Below are 24,796 nucleotides of genomic sequence, written 5' to 3'. Positions count from 1 at the left end.
TATGTAAATAATCATAGTCATAAACCACAAACCAAATAAAAAGATTCGTACACACAGAAGACCTTAGTGTCGCCACTCGTCCATACTACATGGCTATCCCGTAGCTGGGGAGCAGTGCATGCTGTGACATTTCTGAATTTTTCTTTTAACCCCTTTCCCTCTGCCCTGGTCTCCGTGGAGCAGTGACCACCATCTGAGGCATGATAGTTTGGGAGAGTAGGGTTGGTGTGCTGAGCCCCGTCTCTCACCTGCTGAGATCACCAGCCTTGGGAGCTAGGGTACGGGGCTGCCATGGGCAGGAAGGGAACAGAGAGGGGCACAGCCACAGCCACCTCTGCCTCACGGCCGCTCTCACCCTAACAGCTCTGCCCAAGAGAGAGATGAGTGGCTGGCAGCCATTACTGGGGCCATCGAGGACCATGCCAAGAAGAGAGTCACCTTCTGTCCTGGTAGGAGTCTTGATGAGGTATTGTTTTTCTTTCTGTTTTTCCCAGTGCATTTCAAACAGCTTTCACCCCACAGAGCCTTCTTACAGCGGGTTAGAAAAGCAGCGTGTGCTCCAAAGAAGGATGGAGGTTGTGTGTGATTTCAGAGCTGAATGTTTACCCATCTGTAAATACTTAGCCACACGTCTGTGTTTTGGTTTGTTTGAGGGATTTAAGATAGGGTCTCGCTGTGTAACTCAGGCTGTCCTTGAATTCACTGCGATCCTCCTGCCTCCGCTTCCTAAGTGTTGGTGTCACAGGCGTGCACCACCATGCCCAGCCGCTACCTGCAAGTCTGGGAGCACACACAGTAGACCCTTTTTCTGAGCTAGAAGACTTCCTTGTAGTTGAATGTGGTGCACACGCCTATCATCCCAGCACTCTGGGAAGCTGAGGCATGAGGATAGAAAGTTCAAGCCCAACCTGAGAAATTTTGCATGATCCCATCTCAAAATTTTTAAAATGATAACAAGGGCCTACAGATGTAGCTCAGTGTGAAGGTTCTGGGTTCAAACTCCCAGGGCCAAAAAAAAAAAAAAAAAAAGCAAAAGAACTTTACTCCATAAGGTGAATATCCACACCTATAATCTCAGCACTTGGAAGGCTGAAACAGGACAATTGTGAGTTTGGGTCCAGCCTGGGCTACAATGTGAGATCCTGACTCAACGAAACAAAACAAAACCTCATTGTAGGATTTTTTTTTTTTTTTTTTTTTTTTTGTGAGTGCTGTGGCTTAAAGCTAGGGCCTTCACACCAAACAAGATCACCAGCTCTTTTTTATTTTTGATTTTGAGTCAGGGCCCTTCTAGGTTGTCTAGACTGACCTCAAACTTGGCAGTCCTCCTGCCTCAGCCTCTCAAGTAGTTGGAATTACAGGTGTGTAATTACAGGTGTGTGACGCTGAGGCTGGAACCCAGCACCCAGGCATGCAAAATATGGGGCCCAGCACTGAGCTACACCCAGCTCCTGTTGTAGAGAATTTAGGCCCTACGGACAGTTTATGGAAGAAACTGATCCAGTATGCCAACTACCATAGACAGGTTTTCTGTTTTTTTTGAGACAGGGCCTCGCTGTGTATGCCAGGCTGGCCTTAAACTCTTGGTGATCCTCCTGCCTCAGCTTCTTGCGTCCTGAGATTATAGGAGTGTGCCACCATGCCTGGCACATCTTTTGGAGTCAGTTTTGCAGCAGAGGATTTTTGGAGTGCAACTAGTCTTACCAGCCTAAGAACACGAGAGCTGGAATAGCCCAGCTTTCCCTATACCCAGACTGTGACACCTTTGCCAACTGAAGGCTTGATTCAGTTGCAGGCCATGTGGACAGAGATAATAGAGTCATTCTTTTCCTGCAGGCCGACTCGGAGAGGAAAGAGGAAGTGACTCCCCTGGGTTCCAAGGCGCCTATCTGGGTTCCAGACACCAGGGCCACCATGTGCATGATCTGCACCAGGGAGTTCACGCTCACCTGGAGGCGACACCACTGCCGCGCCTGTGGGAAGGTCAGCCAGCCCCCACACTGGCCCCGCACCCTGAGGGAGCTTCGACCCTAGATGCCAGACAGAACAAAACAAGATAGGAAGACAGGCCTGGCCTGGTGGCGCACTCCTGTAATCCCGGCACTCAGGAGGCTGAGGTGGGAGAATTGCCAGGAGTTCAAGGCCAGCCTGGGCTACATAGCGAGGCCTGTCTCAACAAAACCCCAAGAAACAAAGATAGCAATGATGGCCGAGACAGCTAGGAGGCCTTGGCCTGCAGGGCACGGGCGCCATTCTGAACATTTTGTGTGCGGCAGTTCTCTGCCTATAGTATTTTATGTAGGAAGCACTCAGTAGGAATTGGTCACCTGGTGCTGGAGCCCTGGGAGCTTGAGCCTTAGTGCGTGGGAAGCTGCTGCGAAACGTAATGAAGTGACTGCAATGTGTTTCAGGTCGTCTGCCAAGCCTGCTCCTCAAACAAGCATGGCTTGGATTACTTGAAAAACCAACCTGCAAGAGTTTGTGAACATTGTTTCCAAGAACTGCAGAAACTAGGTAATACATAATAAATAAAGGCTTCCTCAAAAATACCTTTCTTTCCCACGTGCTTTCCAACAGCCTCCTGTAATTCCGGCACTTGGGACGCGGATGCAGGAGGGTTGCTGCCAGTCTGAAGCCAGCCTGGGTTACATAGTAAGTTCAAGGCCAGTCTGGACTACATAGTGAGGCCCAGTCTCAAAAAAGTCAAAAAAAGAAAACAACCAAGGAGAGAAAGGAAGGGGACTAAGCAGCTTTCTGAAAGGAATCATCTTTGACATCCTGGCAACAGATTTTACACATGGCTTAAAATTAGTACTAAGCTTTCCTAACTCAGCTTTCGTGGTAATTCCAAGAGAAGCTGGACTGCATTTGTTTTCCCTCCGTGAACAAGTTTTGCTAAGAAAACTAACTGGAGATATAATTGCAGGATGAGGCGCCTAAAACCGCACACAAGGAACTCCAGCTTCCTAGTAATTTCTGAGTTTCCTGTTCGCCACAGATGTGTGCCCACTGCAGGCCACTTCGTGTCCACCTGCCAGGTCATTCTGTAGGGAACAGATTGGTGGCACTCGGCCCAATTCTGGTCATGTGCTGTTAGTGGCATTTCACTGCATGTTTAAAAGGTGCCCCTTTTGGGACAGACACAGCGTGGCACTTCTGAACCATGGTGTTCTTTGCGGGCTTTTTATAGGCAAAATAATTGTGCCAAGAACTGCTCATGTCTGTACTTTGGGAAGATAATCTCTAGCTAAAAATCTGAAACATATGGGACCTAAATTTTAAAAGGAAGTCAGGTGTGGTACATGCCTATAATCCCAAACTCAGGAGGCTGAGGCAGAAGGATACAGCAAGTTCATGGGCCCCCTCTGAACTGCATAGGGAGGCCCTGTCTGGGGAAAAAAGAATGTTCCAGAAGTATAAGCCCATAGACACCCTGGAAAGGCTTCCTCTGCTCGCTCTTGGCCACCATTTGCATTCTTGAGCCGGGAGTTGATGTCATGCTTACATATTTTGAGTTTCTTTCTGTGAATAATCTGCACACAATATTCATTGGATTTGAGTGACTCTGAAAGGCAGATGCTTCGGCTGATGCTGATCGTTCCCACTTTGTTCCAGATCACCAGCACTCCCCGAGGCCCAGGCCTGCTGTGAGCCACAAGTCTCCATCCAGTGCCTTGACTTCGGTGCTCCAGTCCATCCCCTCTGGACGGAAGCAGAAAAAAATCCCTGCAGCTCTCAAAGAAGTAAGTGCTTCCCTCAGGCCCCTGTCCTGCACCCAAGAATGACCTCTACAGCAGGGTTAGAAGGGGGAGTCCCAGGCCTCAGTCTGAGGAGGCTCCCTAGGGCCTCACTCATTTAGAAAATGATGGGAAAAAGATTTGGACAGCATTTTATAGCAAGGAGAGAAAGGAAAGATAAGTTGCATACTGACTTGGTCACTTTTGTCTTGTTGTTGGGACAAAATACCTGATGCCCAAAATTAAAGAGAAGGTTTATTTAGTTCACAGTTCATAGAGGTTTTAGTCCATACTGAGCTGACTGACTGCAAGGCAGTGTGGCATGGCACCAGGCAACACTTCAAGGCAGCAGCCAGCAACAGCAAGAAGAGCAAAAGAGACGGGGAGCAGGCCTCTGGCAACCAGCTCCCCAGGACGGGTTTAGCACTGGCACCATCTGGGTGCGGGCCTCTTGCACAGGCCCAGGATGTTTACAGAGTGAGGACCCTGGCCCCCTGATGAGTCGCTTCAAATTCTCAAGTTGACTCAGTGTGTCAACCATGATAATCCACCTCTCATCAATTTGGCACATTTCTTTAAAGAGGCTTCCAGATGCAGACATGGTTATTCTTATCATTTCACAACTTGAACATTATAACACAGGTTTATAACTATCCTGGAGAACCAGTATTAGGTCTATTGACATTTTATTACATTAGAACCATAACATTTTGCCCCTGGCCTGCCAAAGATTCATGCACATCCCTTTATTCCAAAGACATTTAGTCCATCTACAAAAGTTGCCAGAGACTTTTAACAGCATTACAGACCTTCAGCATTGCTGAAAGGTCCAAGTCCTAATTCTTCTCTAAGATGTAAGAAAACTCTTAGGTGAAAGTGCCTGTAGAAATGAAAACAAAGTTAAACACTTCCAACATTCAGTGCCTAAGATGAACATTTTCATTCCAAAAGTAACAAACGGGGTCAAAGCATTGGGACCAAAGCAAGTCCACAATCCAGCAGGGCAAACGTTAAGTCCTGTAGTTCCATGTCCAGCAAGGGAAGCGATCTGTGGCCAATTGTGAGGACATTTCCAGAGCGTGTAGCTCCCACTGCTTCTCTTAGTCCTGCTGCGCTTCCTCCCCTGCAGCTTTCCTTAGATGGTCTCCGTTGCACCTTCAGCCTCACACACTGGCCTCTCAGAGGCTCACTGACTGGTCCCCTACATCTTCTGAAATCAGGGCGGAAGCCTTCTTAACCCCATAACTCTGGCTTTCTGCAAGCACCTAAAACCAGTGCCACAAGGATGATGCCAAGGTCTGCTGCCAGCTAGAGTGGTAGCCAGGCTTTCTTTTCTCTTGGCTGTAGGGTTTGAGTCCCTGGATCACTGGGCCCTCTGAATCCACTTCTGAGAAACAAATTTCCTTTGCCACCACCATTCTGGAACCTGGTGTGGCCTCTGCAGTCATTCTAAACATGGTGCTCTGTGCCTTTCTCCTCAAAGCAAGGCCTTTCACTTTTGCAGTTTTGAGGCTGCAAAAGGTGGAGATCTGTTTCTTTTGATGCCCTCAGGCCATCTTTTCTATTCTCCTTTTCCTTCTCAGTAATCACGATTTTCTCAGCTCTATCTTTGCAGTCCACAGTTTTATTGGAGCTTCTTTCCTAGCCAAATTCACATTTTAAATCATTCTGCTAGGCTCTTTGCTCTTGATTCTCAACATAGATCTGGCTAAAAGTCCCCCAAATAGCCATGCCACAGCCTCAACATTTGACTGTCTTGAAATTTCTTCTGCCAGATTAATTAGTCTATCATCTGTAATCTCAGTCTCAGGCAAAAGCTCCGTATATGAGCAAAACACAGACCAACTTTCTATCAAGCCATAACACACATCATCTGGAGTCCAGCACCCAGTGCAGTCCTTCTTCCCCACAGAATCCTCCCAAACCTGGTCTTCACTGGCATACTTTCTGTCCACCTTCTGGGCTTCTGAGCTCTGACCAGAATCTCCCCTACAGAACAGCCTAAGGCGTTTCAGAGCCGTTCTTTCAGTTGACATTCCAGGGCTTTCCTAAATCTTCCAACAAGCCAGTCCCAAAGGCTCTTGAACCACATGGTCAGAAACAGTCCTAGCAATGACCCCACCTCTCCGGTATCAAATTCTGTCTCATTGCTACAACAAAATACCTGACACCCAAAATGAAGGAAGGAAAGGTTTATTTAGCTCGTAGTTTGTAGAGGTTTCAGTCCCTAATCAGCTGGCTCCAAGGCATGGTGGCACAGCGCTGGGTCAACTGTTCATGGCGGTCAGAAGACAGCAAAAGCAGCAAGGGGGGAAGCAAGCCTCTTTCCCTCCTTTATACCATAAGCAGGCTCCCACCCTCTAAGAGAGTGTAGCGCTGACAGCTCCTTGTCCTCCTCTTGCACAGGCTCGGGAGGTCTACAAAGTGAAGACCCTGGCCCTCTGCTGAGTCATATACTCATGAACTTTTGTTTAGTTGAGATATTCTCCCTTTGTAGGGTAGCCCACTCTGGAATTTAAGGACAGTTTTCTTGCCTCAGCCTCTCAAATGCTGGGCTTTCCAGGTGTGTACCACCACATCCAGCTGTGGTATGAATTTTTAAAAATTACTTCAAGGAGACCCCTTACTTGAGGAAAGAAGTCTGTGGAATAATTTTGGGCATTTAGCATTTACTGATCTACACATTTGTTACTTGTGAACAGTGTCTGGTTACGGACAGCAGATACTCACAGTAGGTTGTCTTTGTTCTTATTTTGCTTCGTTTGTTTCTTTTGTAGTTCTGGAGGTTGAACCCAGGACTTTACACTTAGTCACATCCCCAGGCCTTTTAAAAGTCTGAGACAGCCTTTCCTTAAGTCACTCAGATTGGTTTTGAACATTACACCCTCCTGTCTCTGCCCCCCATCATGTTGGGATTGCAGGCCTGCAGCACCATGCCTGGCTCTGATTTTCGTAACTTAGAGTCTTCTTGGTGACACTGGCCTGCAAGCTTCGACCTGGCCAGTGTAACACACAGCACAGTGGATATCCCACCCAGATCCCACCGTTTCCAGCTCAGTCCGCAGTGTTGAGCCACACAGCACTGCCATCCCAGCCACTCTCGAGACAACCTGTTTCCGCATAGCCCGTTCTGTAGCCAGCAGAGTCCAGTGTGTTTTGTTGGAATTTTTTTTGTGTTTTCAAGATGGCTGTGTTGTTCACAGCCTAACTCCCCCCCGCCCCAGTCAAATGTTTCGCCCTTCTCTGCCTCCTGAGGCTGTGCTTAGCTCTAAATAGGGGTTTGCATTCTTTGTGCTTTGCCTTTTTTTTTTTTTTCAAACAAGGTTTTGCTATTTACTTCAGGCTGGTGCTGCCATCCTTCTGCCTCAGCCTCCTGAGTGCTGGTTCACAGGTGTGCAATACTATGCCTGGCTGATTCTCTTCTTTGGTTACTCTGGAGGGCTTTATCATACAAAGAGAAGGTGAATGATACTAAAATTTTATCAGAATCATATTTCTTATGTTTCCAGCTGAAATCACACAAAGTAATCTATAGCTAATTTCACAAAATATAAGAATAAGATTTGCAGAGGTCTAATTGCAGAGTCAGAACAGGCTAAGCCGATTTAGCGGGCACCTGGGACTGGCTCGTTCTTCTTGGGTTCCTAGACGTGAGTCTGCGTAGTGCTGAGCTCTGGCCAAAAGCGGAGCTGCACCTCCAGTCAGCCACTCGGCAGACAGAAGAGGGCCGATGGCTGCAGCCGCCTGAGCCAGCTTGCAAGAGTTTCAGCTCTTAAGAAAATAAGTAAAGGCTGGCCGTGATAGCCCATGCTGTGCTGTAGGCTGAGACGGGGGAATTGCCATGCGTTCAATGCCAGCCTGAGCAACTTAGTAACTTACACACTGTCTCCCACTATAACATGAAAAACGAGCACTAGTTGTAGTGCTGCCTGACGGAAAGGCTGGCTTCAATCTCTACTACCCTTTTAATTTTAATTAGTTAAATTGAAGAGTGAAACTTTTAGAAAAGCTTTGGATCATTTTTTTCTTCTCCTACTAAAACAGAAAAGCCCACCATGGTGGCACAGGCTTGTAATCCCAGCACTTGGGACATGAGGCAAAAGAATTGTCATGAATTTGAATCCAACACCTAGACTACAGAGTGAGACCAGCTCAGAAGTAAATGGGGCCAGGGATGTAGCTCAGTGGTATGGCACTTGCTTGGCAAGTGTGAGGTCCTGAGCTCACTTCCTGATACCCCCCCAAAAAGAAAAAAAGACATAGAAACACATGCACACACACACATACACATAGAACCTCAGATGAGCCAGGTAAAACCTCCACATTTCTTACAAAAGACAAGTTCTTACGCTTGCTTTAACAGCAGTATTCAGCTGGTATTGTAGCAGACTTTTTAAACACACAAGAGTATCCCGAAACCTTTCCTTGTTACTTTCTGCACCCTGCACTGTCCCTGCCCCTGGTCAGGCTGCTGCCCTGTGCTCACAGGTACGGGCCAGCGCGGAGGACTCCACCATGAGCGGCTACCTGCACCGGGCGAAGGGCGCCAGGAAGCCATGGAGGCATCTCTGGTTTGTCATCAAGAACAAAGTGCTGTATACATACGCAGCCAGCGAGGTGAGGGCACTGGAGATGGGCCAGGGCGGGGCTTGTTGGGTGCCATGTCTGTTTTATTGCTCTGAGGCCTGGGGTGTGCTTTTGTTTGACAGCCCTGGGGATCCAGCTCAGGACGTCATGTCTGCCGGGTCAGTGCCACACACACCCCAGCCCTTTAATGCATTGCTGGGAGCAGGAGACGTTGTTGCTGTTCTGTCTTATTTGAATAATGTTCTTGCTTTGGACCTCGAGAACCTAGAGAACTCCGAGTGCATTAGGATCTCTCTCTCTCTGAGACAAAATCTCATTATGTAATTCAGGCTGACCTTGAACTCACTATGTAGCCTAGGCTGTAGCCCACTCTCTTGCCCTTGTGGGGATCCTCCTGCCTCAGCCTCCTGAGTGTGGGATTAGAAGGATGGTGGAGGCTGTCAAGAGGATTGTGGCTTTCTGTCCTTTTCTTCTATTTCCTGTGCTCCAGCAGTCTATGAAAACCCCTGGAGGGAAGGGGATCCTTAGCTGGCTACCACTTACCTTCTAATGAAAATCAAGGTGTCTCTTGGGAGGTAGCAGAATTCACCTGAGGGTCAGGGGCTGTGAGCACCTCATCTGGCGGTGGGGTCGGGGGCGTGACTGTGAGTGAACGGGTGATCGGTGCGCCAGCTGTTACAATGCTGACCTCACAGCTGTGCCGATCTGAGGCCCAGGCCCCACTGTGAGCGAAGCTGAATTCCCTCTGTGTCGGTGTCTTGAACCTCAGGACGTGGCGGCATTGGAGAGTCAGCCTCTGTTAGGCTTCACAGTCACCCGGGTCAGCGATGACAGCGCAGACCCGAGAGTGTTCCAGCTGCTGCACAAGGACATGGTGTTCTACGTTTTCAAAGCAGAGGACGCACAGTCAGCGCAGAAGTGAGTGGCACGGACCTGCTCCCTGTGTACCCAAGCTTCCGAGTTGTTCTTTGATTTGCATTTATTTGGCAGTTCTGGGGACCAAACGCAGGGTCTTTGCACTGACTTACGTCTCCGACCCTTCCTATTGTGTTTATCTATGTTGGTTTTTTGAGACTCTATGATAGACCACTAGGTAGTTCTGGCTGGATTTGAACTCATGCTATACTCACAGAGGTCTTATTACCTCAGTCTCCCAAGTGCTAGGATTACAGGCATGCTCCTCCATGCCAGATCCATAATATCCTATTAAAAAAAAAAATCTAGTTCCATGAGAAAGGAAAGAAATGACTGTTGTAAGGTTCCACACAGTGACTGTTGGTAGGGAGGGAAGAGACACTGCAGAGTGTCAACACTCATAGCTGTGGCCATCAGACCAGAGGATCTTGGGAAGACCTCTGTGATGTCTCAAAAAGCAGATGTATTGCACGCGAAGTATTAAATGCCAGGGGGAGGCCCTGAAATCAAAAATACTAGGTTTGGACCCCAGAATCCACTAGGACACTCAGGTCAGTGGAGCTCAAAAGGAAGGAAAAGGCACCCTGTGTGTGTTCCCAGAAGCAGTGCGTCAGAACCCCAGAAGGAGAGGAGCTGCCCGGGAGGTTTTTTGTGATTGGTTGGTTGATTTTGGTGCACTACTGGGGGCTACACTTAGGACTTTGCTACTGAACTACATCAGAAGCCCTTTTTTACTTTAAGACCTCCTGCCACAGCCAGTGTGCTGGGATTACACCTGTGTGCCTTGGAGTTCCGCTAAAGGTCTTTCAACAGATAACATGCTTGTCTATAGCCGGTTAAATCAGAGCAGCAAGACTTTATGGAACTTTTACATGTGAAATGGTCTCTCCATCATGCCTCACAAAAATAAAAGATGCACTTTCCAGGTTAAATCGTGAGTCAGATTTCAGAAAATGGTACTCCATGCACGTAAGAAGTGCAGGTCCCCCGGGAGACACCTTCCTGGTGCTGTGGAATCGGGCACCTCCCACAGGCCCCGCCCCAGCTCCGCCCACAGGCCCTGCCCCGCCTCCTCCGGGATGCCTGTGCTCTGGCCCTGGGCCTCCGCAACCCTGACAGCTCTCTCTGGTCCGCAGGTGGATGGAGGCGTTTCAGGAGGGCACCGTGTTGTAGCTGTGTCGCTTTCACCTGTTCACCAGCACCATGGACTCATCAGGATGGAGTGAAGGCCAAATTTTATAGAAATAAACACTGCCAAGATAGATCTAACTAAACTTTTTCAGATATCTCAGATACAAGAAATTATTTTGTTAGATAAAAGTAGTTTTTTAAAAAATGTTTGCTTTTTTCATGTATTTATTAAAATTGTAATGTTTACTTAATGGTCAGAATTATTTCTGAGTCTCATACTGAATTCTAAAAGTACTATTTCTCGAGAGACCAGAAATTCTATTTTTTCTATAGTATTTGTGACCCACCCACACTGTGTTCTCTGCTTTAACTTGTGACATCTCTCACTAGTTGTGAACCTTTGTAAGTAAAAAACACAGAAAGCAAATTTCAATGCAATACTTGGTTCAGAAATTATCACTGCCAGGCATAATTGCACAGGCCTCTTGTAATCCTAGCATTTGAGAAGCTGAGGCAGGAGAATCTGTCTCCTCAAATTTAAGGCCAGTCTGAACCATATAGTAAGACCCAGTCTCAAAACCAAAATTCAGGAAAAGAAAGAAAGAAATTATGATTAGTATAAGACCACTGAAGAACAGCCAGGGATTTAGCTCAGTGGCGTAAGTGCCTGCCTGGCAAGCGCAAGGTCATGAGTTTGATCCCCCAGTACAAAAAAAAAAAAAACTGCTTAAGAAAATATGTCTTTGAATCAATAAACCTAGAAAATTTTTGTATTTTATAATGGAAAAACACATGACCAGCTTCTACCTCAGTAACTGTGAAATGAAACTTAAGTCTTTAATGTATTTCTACTTTATGTACCTCTTGTGGCATGCATTAATGTTACATCATCAAACAATTATAGCAAAGGATAGAAATCTGACTTGTTTTATGTAACTGTGTGACTTTTCATTAAATCTAGACTTTTTTATCGCTAGCTACCAGTCCAGCATAAACATAAACAGATTTTTAAAAAATTTTTTGCCTTTGAGACAGGATTTCACTATACAGTTCAGGCTGGCCCTGAACTCACTTTGTAGCCCAGGCTGGCCTCAAACTCTCAGTGATCCTCCTGCCTCAGCCTCCTGAGTGCTGAGATTACAGGTGTGTACCACCATGCCTGACCAGATGTCTTTTAAAGTAGTAAAATACTGAAAGTTTATTTATTTATATTTTTCTTTCCAGTCTTGGAGTTGAATCCATGCCTCCCAGGCAGATTGTGCTGTTGTAAGGGGTGTTCTGTTTCTTTATTTCTCGCCAGCAAGTGAGATTCACTGTAAATCTAAAAAGAACACTGCTAAGTTTCCTATAATGTTATGCTTTTAAACATGCACTGGAATCATTGTATCGGAAAGGCACAATTGCTAAGCCAGTATTAGCTGAAATTGTACAGTTTTTTTTTTGAAAGGTCTTTGATTTCCTTGGTATTTACTGCCAAAACCTTTCTTTCCAGCCAGTGTATCAGGCTCGTGAGGAAGCACTCCCCCTAGGCACAGGTCTGGTGCCTCTGTTTTTAACCTGTGAGTCATTTTATGTACAACATTACTGGACAGCAAAAAAAAAAGAGGCATGGTTAAAATTGTGCCTGATGTTCATAATAAACATTTTGTGGACTGAATTCAAATAAAAGGCATGGTTTCCCACAGAACCAAGGCATAGTGGCATATGCCCGTGGTCCCAGAAGTCCAGGGAGCTGAGGCAGGAGAATCACCAGTTCCAGCCTAAAGGATTCAGCAACTTGGTGAGAGCCTGTCTCAAAATAAAAAGGAGTGGGATGTAGCTCACTGCAATGGTCCCGGTACCATATTTCTTGCTATGACATCGTTTTAAACCCTGTGTAACCTCACAGTCCTTGACATGCTCTCCTCGCAGGTCTTTCTTAAGGCAGGGTCAGTCTTCTGTTCAGTTTAGGCCAGGCTTAAACTTGAACTCATGATTCTCCTGCTTCAGTCTCTTGAATACTAAGATTACAGGCATGCACTACCATGTCTAACTATCTTTTTGTGGGAGGATTTGGGTTTTTTTTCTTTGGTTTTGTCTTTTTTTTTCCTTCGTCTTTTTTGTTTTTATCGGTACCAGGGATCGAACTCACGACTGCCTGCTTGCAAGGCAGGCGCTTATGCTGCTGAGCTAAATCCCCAGCCCCCGGTTTTGTCTTTTTGAGACAGGGTTTGCTATATAGTTCGAGTTGGCGTTAAACTCACTTTGTAGCCTAGGTTGGTCTCAAATTTACAACAATCCTCCGGCCTCGGCCTCCCAAGTGCTGGGATTACAGGCATGAACCACCACTCCCAGCTATGTTCTCTTTTTTTGTACCAGGAATCAAACATGGGACTTTGTGCTTGCCAGGTGCTTTGCCACTGAGCTGTATCCCTGGCCCTTGGTTTTTTGAGAAAGGACCCCATCAAATTTCAAGCTGGCCTTCTACTCACTGTGTAACCCAGGCTGGCCTCAAATTTATAGAGCTCTTCCTGCTCAGTTTTCTTAGTGCTAGGATTACAGACGTGCACCACCACACCCAGAACCCTGCTGTTAATAGACTTTGGCTGAAGTCTTATCTCTCCTCAGGAACTGCAGTCACTTCTCCTGGGCTGTATAGTTCAGCACAGAGTGCTTGCCTAGCATGTGCAAAGCTCTGGGTTTGATTCCAGCACTGGAAAAAAATAAAATGTGACCCATTCTGTTTCCTTGTGTGGTCCATGCTCAGCACTGTGTGGGCTGCCTTCCTGCTCCGCGTTCTAACCCTGTCTCGTCCTGCACCTCTGGGCTTTCCTACAGCTCGGGCGAAGGCAAAGGCCACAGTTTCAGAGGGACGGGAATCCGCTGGGCCAGGGGAATCCTACTGCAGAGTAGGCTGGTCGTGATCACAGCCAGGAACATCCTCCTGCATATTTCAAAGCCAGTGTGCGTTCACATGCTCCTGCATGGGGTCGGGGAGCCAGGGGTCTCAGCACCAGGGTGCCACTGTTCACAGAGGAGTTTTCCCTTCACAATGTGCTGCCCTGCCCTCCTCCGCAGCTGCTGCTTTCAGAGATGGAGGCAGCGGTTGTTCCTGCACCTCTGTCCTTCACAAAGCCCACAGTAAGCACACGCTGCTGAGAGGGCGTCTCCGTCTTCCAGTCTGCTTCCTTTGCTTCAGCATCGCCAGGTGGACCGGGAGTCAAGTGGGGGATGTGTGACTGGACATACTTCGGAAGGGACAAGTCCTGGGTGCGACACAGACCTATGTGCTCGCATTGTGCGCACTGTCACAAGTCTGCCAAGCACTGCCAGCCTATCACCAGTGTGCCCTCAAGTCCCCAGACAGCACAAGGGGTGGCCCTCGACCCAATGTGGGAGGCAGGGCTGCAGGGCAGTGTGGCCCCAGAAGACGGAGCTGCTCCTACAAGGGCTGTAGAAGCCACCTGAGCCTGCTGTGAGCATGGCTGGGACCGATGCTAAGGTACCAAGCAGCAGGGAGGGAAAGAGTCACTCTGGGGCCTGCACTTGCGCTCCTCCAGGGACAGAGACAAGGGGGCAGCACGAGACAGAGCTGCAGGCTGTGGGTGCCAGGGAACAACGTGAGCTCCTTGTAGGATAGAGCAGTGCTCCACACACAGCCTGCCGGAGCTACACAGTCAGCACCCTCACGACCCTTCCACTCCAAAGCATGGGGACCCTGCCATGGACAGGGAGGTCCCAGGATATCAGCTTCCGCACACAGTAATGGGCCCATGCTGGCAGGGCTGACGTCCCTGCACAGAGACTATAATGAATCAGTTGCTTGCAGACTCAGATCAAAACCCTATCAGTGAATGACAAGGTGCATCTGGTGGCAGTCTTTATAGTGGGAAAGAACTGTATTTCAAATGTACAGTTGCATCTTTATGTCAGAATTTGCCACTTATTTAAATCTACATGTGCTTGCCCATTTTATCAATTGCTTCCATTTGAATCTTTCCACATGAAGTACTCATCTTGGGCACTGTCTTCATAAGCCCTCCAGCGAACACCAGCCAAAATGGATCAAGAACAAACATCAGGTGGGGATACAGCTCAGCAGCACCAGTGCCTGCCTAGCAAGTGCAAGATCCTGAATTTGATTCCTAGTCAAAAAAGAAAGAATCACCAGGCAGCTTCTTTGAAAACAGGAAAAGACCCACTGATGAGACAATAGAAGGCTCTATGACTACCCAGAAAAAAACGTGGTTTTTTTCCCCCATAAACAGTACTGGGGAAATTGGATTTCCATGTTGCCTAAAGTTAGATCTCTTATCCTATACCAAGATCCATTGTTAAAAAATGGATCAAAGGCTCAGATAGACCTTTGAAATACTGGGAGAAAACATAGAGCAAACACTTGAATCATGGGCACCAGCAAGACTTCCTGATTAGGACTCCCATAGCATAGGAAATAATAGCAAGAATCAAAAGGAGTGTGTAACATATTTCTTTTGGGTTTTTTTTTTTTTTTTTTTGGTCTTTTTCATTTTTATCAGTACCAGGGATCGAACTCACGACTGCCTGCTGGCAAGGCAGGCGCTTACGCTGCTGAGCTAAATCCCCAGCCCCTGTAACATACATTTCAATAAACATTTTTGCCCACCATTCCACAATTATTTACAATTCACTCCTTTCCAGTCTCCAATGACATCATTTTTTCACGTTTTTTTTGTTTTTTTTTTGTACCAGGAATCAAACTCAGGACCTTGTGTTTGCCAGGCATGTACCACTGAGCTATATCCCTGACCCTGTTTGCTTTTGAGACAGGGTCTTACTATGTGGTTCAGACTGGTTTTGAACTCACAGCAGTTTTCTGCCTCAGCCTCCTGAGTGCTGAGACTGTATACCTAGCCCCTTCCACATTTTAATCAGTTGGCTTATTGTGACTTAAGTGCATTAACTGGGTAACCACAGGCATGGACACTATGCACTTTGTCTGGAGAAAAGTTCTCAAGTTCGTTTTGTCCCTTGAACCTAGTGCTCTCAGTTTGGGATGAACTGAAGGTTATTAGGGAGTTGGGAGTTGCCTCAAATATAAACAAGTGATAAAATCCAGAATCCTTGTGTACACTGGGCAAGTGTTGTGCTACTAAGCTATAGCCTTAGCACTAAGAGTGGACTTTCAGCAAATGAGGCATATTTGCTTTTGTTTTTGATTTGTTTTTAAAGACAGGGCCTCACTACATAGTTCAGGCTGGCCTTGAGCTTATTATGTAGCCCAGGGTGGTCTCTTTAACTCTGACAGCAATCCTACTTCAGCCTCCAATGCTGCTCAACATGAATCATATTTAGGTCAGATGATTTTTTTTTCTGTACTGGAGATCGAACTCATGACCTTGTGCTTGCCTGGCAGGTGCTTATGCCACTGAGCTAAACTCCCAGCCAGGTCAGATGATATTTTGTGTTCCCAGCAAGGCAGGAAATTAGGGCATGGTAAAGTGGCTGGGCAAGTGGCATAACCTATAAATAGAACAGCTTCCAAACCCTGACCTGATGTAGGGTCAGGCAGATAGATTCATCTTCTGGCACAAGATCAAGCCGGTTTTTGATAGCATTGTCAAGACCTGAGGTCAGAATGAGGGCTACAAAGGACAGTGGCCATTAACGTTGTGGCTGGTGAGAGAGTCTAGGTAGCATCTCCTTGAAAGGTGGGGAGCGTTTAGGGCACCCACACCTACCAGGCAGCAGTTAGGCTGAACCTCAAGAGAGGAGCTGTTTAACAGTGGTCGCAATTCTCAGAAAAATAAAAGTAAAAATCTATCCGTAGTTGCTAGTATTCCAATAGTCTAACTAAAGAGCCAGCCCAGTTGTGAAATCAGTTATTATTACTCAGCTTGGAAACACTGATTCTATTTTTTTCTTAAATTGCATTATTATGTATTTGCAGTACATACTGGTTACATTCATCGTAGGGAGCTGGTCCACGTACATAACACATCCGAATTCTTTTTTCATTCCTTTGCTCCCTCTGGAACGCTGATTCTATAAATTTCCTTTAAAGCACATCTTTGAGAAACAATGCCTAAAAGCACATGACTTCCAAAAGCTGTGATGGTCCCTCCCCATCAACAGGGGGCAGGCGACTTTCAGAAGGGCGGCTCACTCTCGGGTTGCTCCGCCCCACTTCGGGAACGTCACGACCTCTCGACGCCTCGCCACGTCGCTCGTGCGCAAGCGCAGACTGCAGCGCGCACCGCCTCATCGAGGGAGGGGTCACGAACTCTGACCCCCCTCCCCAAAATACACAAACCCGGCGAGCTCCCGTGCCCCTTTTTCTCGGTGCCCTTCCTTTCAGCTTTTTCCTGAGTTTTGTCCTGGCAGCCGGCGGTCGGCCCAGCGGACTGTCGGGCCTCGGGAGGCAGCTCGGCAGCGGCAGCGCGGTAAGTAGCCAGGCGGGAACGCTGTGGTGTTGGCCGCCGGGCGGGGGCGGGGGCGCCCCTGGGTTCCCTCAGCCAACGGCCAACGGCGCCGCCGCCTTGGGCCCCGCGGGAGCCGCTGGCGTTGGTGCGAGCTCTGGACCTGGGGCGGCGAGCCGGGAGGCTGGGGCGGGGACTGCGGGAACCGCGGCGCCTCTGACCTTTCACCTTCAGGAACAGCTTCCGCCGGGCGCCGCCGCCGCCTCCGCGCCAGGGAGCCCGGGCCTCGGGGCGCCCGGGAGGGCAGCTGGGGTGACTGGTCTCCTTCTCCCGGCGCCGTGCACCGATGCTCGGATTTGCACAGGACGCTGGGATAATGCCTTCCACTTCCACTTTCTTTCTCCAGCAGGAGACGTCCAAAACCGCTGGCTTGGTCGAGTTCTTTGGAAAACACTTGGGATGGGGCGGGGCGGGGCGGGGGGGAGCCTGAGCTTCTAGTAGCTCTTTTGTTGAACACGTTTCCTCTGACTGGTGCAGATCTGGTTTATGAAATACTTACAAGTGTTGCCGGGCTAGCTGGGTGTGGTAGCGCACGCCTGTATCCGAGCACGGGGGAGGCTGAGGCAGCAGGATTACCGTGAGTTCCAGGCCAGCCTGAATTGCAGAGTGAGACTCTGCCTCAAAAATTTTTTTACCAGGTTGTCCAAGAACTTTGAGTAAGAAGGTCAGCCTGTAAATAACGGGGTGGGGGGAGCAACAAGACTTGAAAATAAGTCCTTTAAGGTTTTTGTGTGTATGCGTGTGTGTGTTGCTTCTAAAAGTTGTAAACGTTAGAGCCTAGACAGGGACACCTTCAGCTAACTTAGAGAAACGGTTTCATTTTACTTAGATCCGAGCCGTCCCCAGAGGATGTGTCACGAGGTCGCAGAGGACACAGCAGCAAGCCACAGGCCCATCATTTCTCTGACCCACCTCAAAAGTCCACCAAAAAGAAAAAAAAAAAAGTTAAAAAAAGCCTCTCACTTTGTAAGAGATGCCTCTGTTCTGCTGAAACAGAGAGACCCTGTCAGGGTTAGCAGTAAACGGGTTTGGAGTGGTGAGTTCATGTCCTTCTTCCCCACTCATAAGTGTCCCTTTGACTTGAAGGTGTTTTGAAACAGTTGTCTGCTTGTCTGGTTGGGTGCAAACCTTGATAGTTCTTTTTTGTTTGTTTATTTTTTACCTTGATGGTTCTTAAACTTTGTGTCCAATTGGTAAATCTGAAAGAGAAGTAGGGAATTGAACTCAAGCTGTACAGATAAAACAAACCTCTGGAGGCCTTGGACCTTGAAGCTTGGGAGACCGGTTCAAGATAACCCTGATCCAGCATTTCAAGGACGGTTATTGAACATTAAAAAAGAGGGGGTTGGCATGATGGAAAAGGCCTTTGCTTATAATACTAGGAATTGATGCAAACCTGTTCCTGAATCCTAGTTAAGCCTTTTATTCGACATAGTAAGTGTGAGGGCCATCGAGAAATATTAGGTGGAAAAAAGTTGCTGCCAGGCCTCAGAGGTCAGGTAGGATTTCAGTGGGGGGGGGGTGTTTTTAAAGTGGCATTTGGAGGATTTAGAAGCCCCCAGTCTAGGGTTTCCAACATACACAGTCAGGTGCTGAAATTTTATCCTAGAGCTTCCTGTCCGTGGACTGGCTGCAGGTTAAAGGACCTGTTAAAGCTTGGCATAGATAGAATGAGGCTCATAGTGTGACTAAAAGTGAATGTGAGTTTCTCTGGTGAGGAAAAGTTGGTTTTCAAAAATAAAAATCATTGTTTTCAATCGTTCTTTCAAATTTGTTTACTGCGAACCATAGCAATAGACTCCTTATCTTGACCGAGGACACACACACCATTCATACATACAAAACTGAAATATCTTTGCTGGAGTATCCTTCGTCTTGATGCCCCTGGTGTGCAGGTATTTTCTGATTGCCTCTTCTATTCTGTGGTGACCTACACATGAATTTCTCCATCCGGAGATGGTGGCCCTGGACAGATTCTGCATGCTATTGGTTTGGCTGCCAGCAGGCTCCATTGAGTTGGGGGCAAGACTGGGGGAGGTAGACAGTGGGAAAGAAGATGAATGTGTCTTACAGAGCCAGGATGAGTCCAAAAGTGGTCTGAAGTCATAGAATCTGAGTGGAGGAAGGATGGCACCGTCTCCTCCATCTGTGCACTTCTGTGTCTGTCGGCAGGAGATGTGGAGAAGGGACAAGCATCGTTGGATGGAGGAGTGGAGGGCTGGCGGGACTGAGTCCTCGGGGGTTGCTGCTCCAGAACAGCAAGACAGCATCCTTTTGCCCTCTGCTTTCTCCCTCAGGCTGGAAGGAATACCTGTCCTCCAGTGACTGACTCCCTCGTGGGAGGTCTTCCTAGGCATGTGATGGTGAATCTTTTAGAGACTGAGTGCCCAGACCAAGGCCTAGGACCCACTTAGATATGCATTCCCAAAATGCTGCACTGCAGTGAAACCTGAAGACTGAGGTTTTAGTTTAGAAAAAACAATTCCTACTTTGATTTCCCCTCCCCCCCCCACACACATCTTTTTGAGATGGGGTGTCACCATACATTGATATCTTTTGTCTTAAAAACAACATGCATGCCATGAGTTAACCAACACTATCCTGGGCTCTCCTCTTTGGGTTCATTTAGTGAGTGTCATGCAGCTAACTGATTTTTTTCCCCTGTAAGAGACTACTAAGATTTTCACTTATATTGTTGTACTAATATTTTCAGTAGACTGTTTTAAATCTATTGCTGAAGAAATAGCCTCAGCTTAAAACGTTGACATGCATTTAGTAAGTGGTGAAAACGGAATTGAAATTTCGAGTTCTAAGATATTTTTTTATCCTAACTGATTTATAATCTGTTTTTTGTTGCTATAACAAAATATCTGAGACCTAGTAGGGTTGTTTTTTTCCCTGTCTTGGCGATTAAACTCAAATCTTTTGCATTTCCCCAGTCCTTTTAAAAATACGTGCCCCTAACAAGGTAGTGCAGTCCTATAATCTCAGCACTCAGGAGGCTGAAGCAGAAGGATTGCTGTGAGTTTGAGGCCAGCCTTGCTCGGTACATAGTGAGTTAAAGGCCAGCCTAGACCACCCAGTAAGACCCTACCTCAAAAAACTAATAGTTTTTTAAAACAAATTTTGAGACAGAGTCTTACTAAACTCTCCTTGTGACTTTGAACTTGCCATCTTCTTGCCTCAGCCTCCCACAATGTTCAGATTACAGGTCATGGCTGTAGTTGGCCTGGATAGTTCTTGTGTTTTGGTTTGTTTGTTTGGATTTTTGAGACAGAATCTGACTATGTAGTTGAGCCTGGCCTTGCTTGAACTTACTGTGTGCCCCGTGCTGGGATTACAGGTATGTGCCACCATGCATTTGTTTTAGTTGGTACATGCGTGCAGTACATAATGATCACATTTTGGGGTGGGGGATACTAGGAATGGAAGTCAGGACCTAGCGCTGGCCAGGCAAGCGCTGCGCTGCTGAGCTGTATCCCCAGCTCCAGGATCACATTTATCATGTGGTGCTGGCCTGTGTACCTAACACATTTTAACAACACCTCCCCACCAGGTTAGTCTTGTTTTGTGTTACGGTTCTGAGTAGGCTTCTGCTGTGTTGCCCAGGCAGGTCTCAGCCTGGGGGGCGGGTGACCTTCCCACCCCCAACTTCCCAGTAGCCACCCCAGGGATGCAAGAGTGTGCTGCCACCGTGCCCTTCCCCACAGAAAGTGTGCAGAGGCAGAGGACAGTTTACCAGGAAGGAAGGAAACAGAGCAGAGGTAGATTTGGCTCACAGCTTGAGGCTGAGCAGGGCCAGAGCATGGTGCCAGCTTCTAGCTGGCATCTGTGGAGGCCTTTGTGCGGCAGTATAGGCAGGCAGGCAGTGGGCAGCCTCACTTCTCAGCAGCTCTCTTCCCGATGATGCACCCGATTCCTAAGACAAAACTCATTCTTTCCAAACTGACCTGCTTTTCTCCCACCACACCAGAGACCATGGCCCTCCAGTGCTGAGGACCAGATTTCCTCCAGATCGCATCGCCTCTTCTCAGGGTCCTGTTTTTGTTGTACTCCTTCCGAATGTGCTTCACAGAACTGAGTACAGTCGATAATGGTTTCTTTCTTTCTTGGTGCAGGAGATTGAACCCAGAGCCTTCACACTGAGTTACATCCCTTTATTCTTATTTTTACTTCTTCGGACAGAATCTTGCTTGGTAACCTAAGTTGCCTAAGTGTGGCTTAAACTTGGTATCCTCTTGCCTCAGCCTCCTTTACAGTGTGTGCCACTATGCCTAGCACAACTGATAATATTTGTTTATCAAAATTTTACTGAAGATCGGAAATAAAATTTAGCAAAATTTTATTAAAGATTGGAAAAGAAACAGGCTCTGCAGGGTGAGTTTTGGCCAAGTAAAAGTAGGAAAAGAAGTACGTCCTAGACCATGTAACAGCAAAGTGGCCACAACTGGTAAATTTTAAAAACCTGTGTTCTCATAGGCTTCATAAGGCAGATATTTTTTTTCTTTTTCTTTTTCTTTTTTTTTTTCTTTTCTTTTTTTTTTTTTTTTTTTTTTTGCCGTACTGGGGATTGAACTCACGACCTCACACTTGTCAGGCAGGCGCTTATGTGGCTGAGCTAAATCCCCGGCCTCAGATTTTTTTCTCGTTACAGTCATATCCTCACATTTTCAGAATCTTTTCCTGAGCTTTAGGAAATGGTTGGTGAGCTAGGGAAGAACCCGGGCACTGGTTACGCAGGTGCGGCCCTGTGAGTGAGGAAGAGTGCGCAATGCTTTTCTCACGGGCAGATGGGGCTCCGAGTAAGTGCCAGGGTGGCGGGGACCTCGGAGGCTGAGGCAGGCACAGGACGCTTTGGGCTGCCTGGTGGTTTTTTCCCTTCTGTACTAGGGATTGGACCCAGGCCTCTGGGTGTGTGCGCGTGTGTGCACACACGGTAGGACTTAAGTTGCCAGGCTGGGCTGGGCTCTTGCTGGCCCTCCTGCAGTAAAGAAGACTAGTTTTCTTTTCTTGATATTTTACTACAAATCTGCAAATAAGCCACAGGGAAAGAAGCTGAAAACAGAGACGGAGATTTCCTGAGAGGACATGAGAGCTTTTTCCACTTACCCAGAGCTCCCACTCTCCTGGGATTAGGTGCCTCCCCTCCAGGCCTCCTTTTCTTTCCTTCTTTTTTTTGTTTTGCTTAAGTTAAAATTCAAGCTTCTGTCACAAAGTGACTGATGTGTGTGTGTGTGTGTGTGTGTGTGTGTGTGTATCTGTTGCATAACTGTGTTTGTTTTTAAAGACAATGTCTTCCTAGATAGTTCAGGCGGGCTTTGAGCTTACTGTGTAGCCCAGGGTGGCCTGTAAATCAAGGATAGTCTGCCTGCCTCAGCCTCTCCAGTGCTAGATTATGGGCATGTGCCACCACACCTGGCTTAATCTACTCTTAAAAATAATGTGAGGCTTTAATGATAAATACCCATTTTATGCTTATTGATTTCATCCCCTTATAATTTTTTAATTTTTCAAGTTCATACCGCTGTCCTTCAGACATTTTAGTAAGAATTTTAGTAAGACAATTATTTTAGATAGGCTTTTAAATCTAGATAAGTTATATTTTTACTTAGTGGATATTTTTCTAGATGAACAAGATTGACAGAATTCAATATTTGAATTTTTCCATTTGTTCACGTGTTACACTCATGGATAGTTTAGGAAGGGAAAAGGTAATGGTGAAAACAGGATTATAAACTCTACTTTGTATTCTTGAATCTGTGATGCGCATGCATAAATTTTAAAGTAATTCTTGAGTTGGCCTCAAAGAAGCTCTAGGCCAGGAAGAAGCTTCAGAATAGGATGTGATAAGTATTTGAAAGTCACAGCAGAAGATGTGTTTTGCAGCACAGTGGTAGAAGGAAGAAATGGCTTGGTTTTGTGTTTGTAACCTGGATGTCAGGCTCAGATGAAGAAGGCAGACACAGGATGAGGTGAAGACTGCTGGACTTAAGGGGCTCTGCAAGCCGGGGTTGTGGAGGTGGCTGGAGCAGGTAGGTCTGCCATTGTCACCCTGACTGGTGGGCACCAGTCCCAGGATGGTACGGGCAGATGGGGCTCTAGCAAGTTTGGAGTAATCAAGTTAAATACTGAGGTTTTGAATACTCTGAAAATGTCTGTTAAGAAAAATACTAGCCAAATATGGGGCATGTCTGTAATCCCAGCACTCTGGAAGCTTGGGTAGAGGTATCACCACAAGTTCAAGGCCAGCCTGAGCTACATAGCGAGATCTGTCTCAGATCAAAACAATACCAGAAACAAGTACGAAACAACAAATATTCAAGAGCCAACAACTTTACTTTTAAAACATATTGAAGCCTCATTGAGTGTGGTGGAACATACCTGCAATCCCAACACTTAGGAGGCTGAGGCAGGAGGATCACTGTGAGTTCAAGAACGGCCTAAATTACATAGCAAGACCCTGACTCAAAAAACAAACACAGAAGCCTGAACAAGAGGACTGATTCATACAAGTCAGGAGTTGTAGCCCAGCCTGGGCTACATAGTGAGACCCTATAGACCAGAGTTGTTGTGTTTTACAATAAAAGGAAATCTGTGAACAAATTGATCATTTAACAAAGCATACTCATCAGAATTTTATAAAAATTGGTCAATAGTTAGGTACATTAAAATTTCTCTTCAACTTTGAGACCTTAAAGAAGGGACAGCTTATTGATTGATTTACTTTTTCTTGTCTTTTTTTTTTTTTTTTTTCTGGAAGGAGTTATAGTCCAGACTGGTCTCAAACTCAGTGATCTTCCTGCGTCAGCCTCCCAAGTTTTGGGATGACAAGTGTGTGCCACCACACCTGGCTACCTTTTTTTTTTAAATGGCTTTTGGAGGGACAAATTTCTCATATATTAGTGTTGATTTGAATTTACTGCAAAACTGTTTCCAAATGGAGAGCATATAAGGTCAGTGTTCTGGCTTTGATTTTTGGTTTTTCTCTATGTCTTAGAGTCAAGAAGACAAAATTTAATTATTTTATCTCATATGTTGCTTGTAATGTCATTCATTAACATTATGCAGTTACAGTTCACTTCCAAATTATCTGATTTTTCTTTTAATTATTTGAAAAACTTCTGAATGCTTCAATACATTGTGCTTATATATTTTGATTCAAATCCTAAGGATCATGTAGTTACAAATTCTTCAGGGAATGTGTTTTTGTGCATCATGGTGAAAAGCATCTTTTTATTGTTGGCAGGCCGTGGGGACTGGTAAATCATGGCCACCATAGAAGAAATTGCGCATCAGATTATTGAACAGCAGATGGGAGAGGTATGTCTAGTGCACGGTTTCTTTTTGTCTTGTTTCTTTTTTTTTTTTTTATCGGTACCAGGGATCAAACCATGACTGCCTGCTTGCAAGGCAGGCACTTGTGCCGCTGATCTAAATCCCCAGCCTCCTTGTTTTATTTTTTAGAAACGATCTCGCCATGTAGTTCAGGCTGGCCTGGAAGTCACTGTGTAGCCCAGCCTGGCCTTGAACTCACAGCGATCCTCCTGCCTCATTCTCCCAAGTGTTGGGATTACAGATGTGCACCACCATACCCAGTTTGTGTAGTTGGTTTACTGCCTCATTAAGTTTATGTGTGAAGAGGTCCTGGAGGCAGAGGTCAGAGATCCTTCAGACTTGGAGGTAGTTTTTTAGTAGTGTGAGCCCAGTCATGGGTGTGGTAGAAGATGCTCAGAGCACGGAAGCCGAGTGTCTAGTGAAGAGCGCTGGGTCACTGGGGACCAGACCAGGTAGTGTTTTGTAGAGGGCATCAGATCTGAGACAGGTCTTTGCTGTTGTTGTTTGCAGTGCTGGGAATGGAACCCAGGGCCTTATGTATGCCAGACAAGTGCTCTACCACTGAGATATGGCCCTAGTCCTTGGTTGTTTTTTGTTTGTTTGTTTGTTTATTTTTTGAGACAAGGTCTAGCTACCCAGTTCAGGGTGGCCTTG

General features: G+C 46.7%; 2 protein-coding genes across 15 annotated transcripts in view; both read left to right on the top strand.

The window, feature by feature from the left end:
- Positions 1-13,092, top strand: part of Fgd6 (FYVE, RhoGEF and PH domain containing 6) — a 102,033-nt gene extending 88,941 nt beyond the window's left edge. For 3 of the 6 annotated variants that reach the window (XM_063255313.1, XM_063255314.1, XM_063255312.1), the window contains 7 exons: positions 364-466; positions 1,837-1,983; positions 2,412-2,514; positions 3,616-3,743; positions 8,226-8,354; positions 9,094-9,242; positions 10,376-13,092. In XM_063255313.1, the coding sequence (XP_063111383.1) occupies positions 364-466; positions 1,837-1,983; positions 2,412-2,514; positions 3,616-3,743; positions 8,226-8,354; positions 9,094-9,242; positions 10,376-10,412 (796 nt within the window). In that variant the 3' untranslated portion in view covers positions 10,413-13,092. Of the gene's footprint in view, positions 1-363; positions 467-1,836; positions 1,984-2,411; positions 2,515-2,577; positions 2,653-3,615; positions 3,744-8,225; positions 8,355-9,093; positions 9,243-10,375 lie in introns of those variants that run through there. The other 3 variants (XR_010049437.1, XR_010049438.1, XM_063255315.1) reach the window with 3 other exon arrangements.
- A 3,488-nt stretch (positions 13,093-16,580) lies between these two features.
- The window catches only part of Nr2c1 (nuclear receptor subfamily 2 group C member 1), a 63,565-nt gene continuing 55,349 nt past the window's right edge, over positions 16,581-24,796 (top strand). For 2 of the 9 annotated variants that reach the window (XM_063255328.1, XM_063255320.1), the window contains exons 1-2: positions 16,581-16,771; positions 24,054-24,127. In XM_063255328.1, the coding sequence (XP_063111398.1) occupies positions 24,074-24,127 (54 nt within the window). In that variant the 5' untranslated portion in view covers positions 16,581-16,771; positions 24,054-24,073. Of the gene's footprint in view, positions 17,181-17,243; positions 17,844-21,361; positions 22,840-22,872; positions 23,761-24,053; positions 24,128-24,796 lie in introns of those variants that run through there. The other 7 variants (XM_063255327.1, XM_063255322.1, XM_063255323.1 and 4 more) reach the window with 6 other exon arrangements.

The sequence above is a fragment of the Cavia porcellus genome, unplaced genomic scaffold (assembly GCF_034190915.1).
Source record: "Cavia porcellus strain 051 isolate PalLab524CR breed Dunkin Hartley unplaced genomic scaffold, mCavPor4.1 scaffold_8, whole genome shotgun sequence".
In the NCBI taxonomy this organism is placed as follows: Eukaryota; Metazoa; Chordata; class Mammalia; order Rodentia; family Caviidae; genus Cavia; species Cavia porcellus.
Note: the sequence above shows the minus strand (reverse complement) of the source record. Positions and strands in the feature narration are given on the sequence as shown.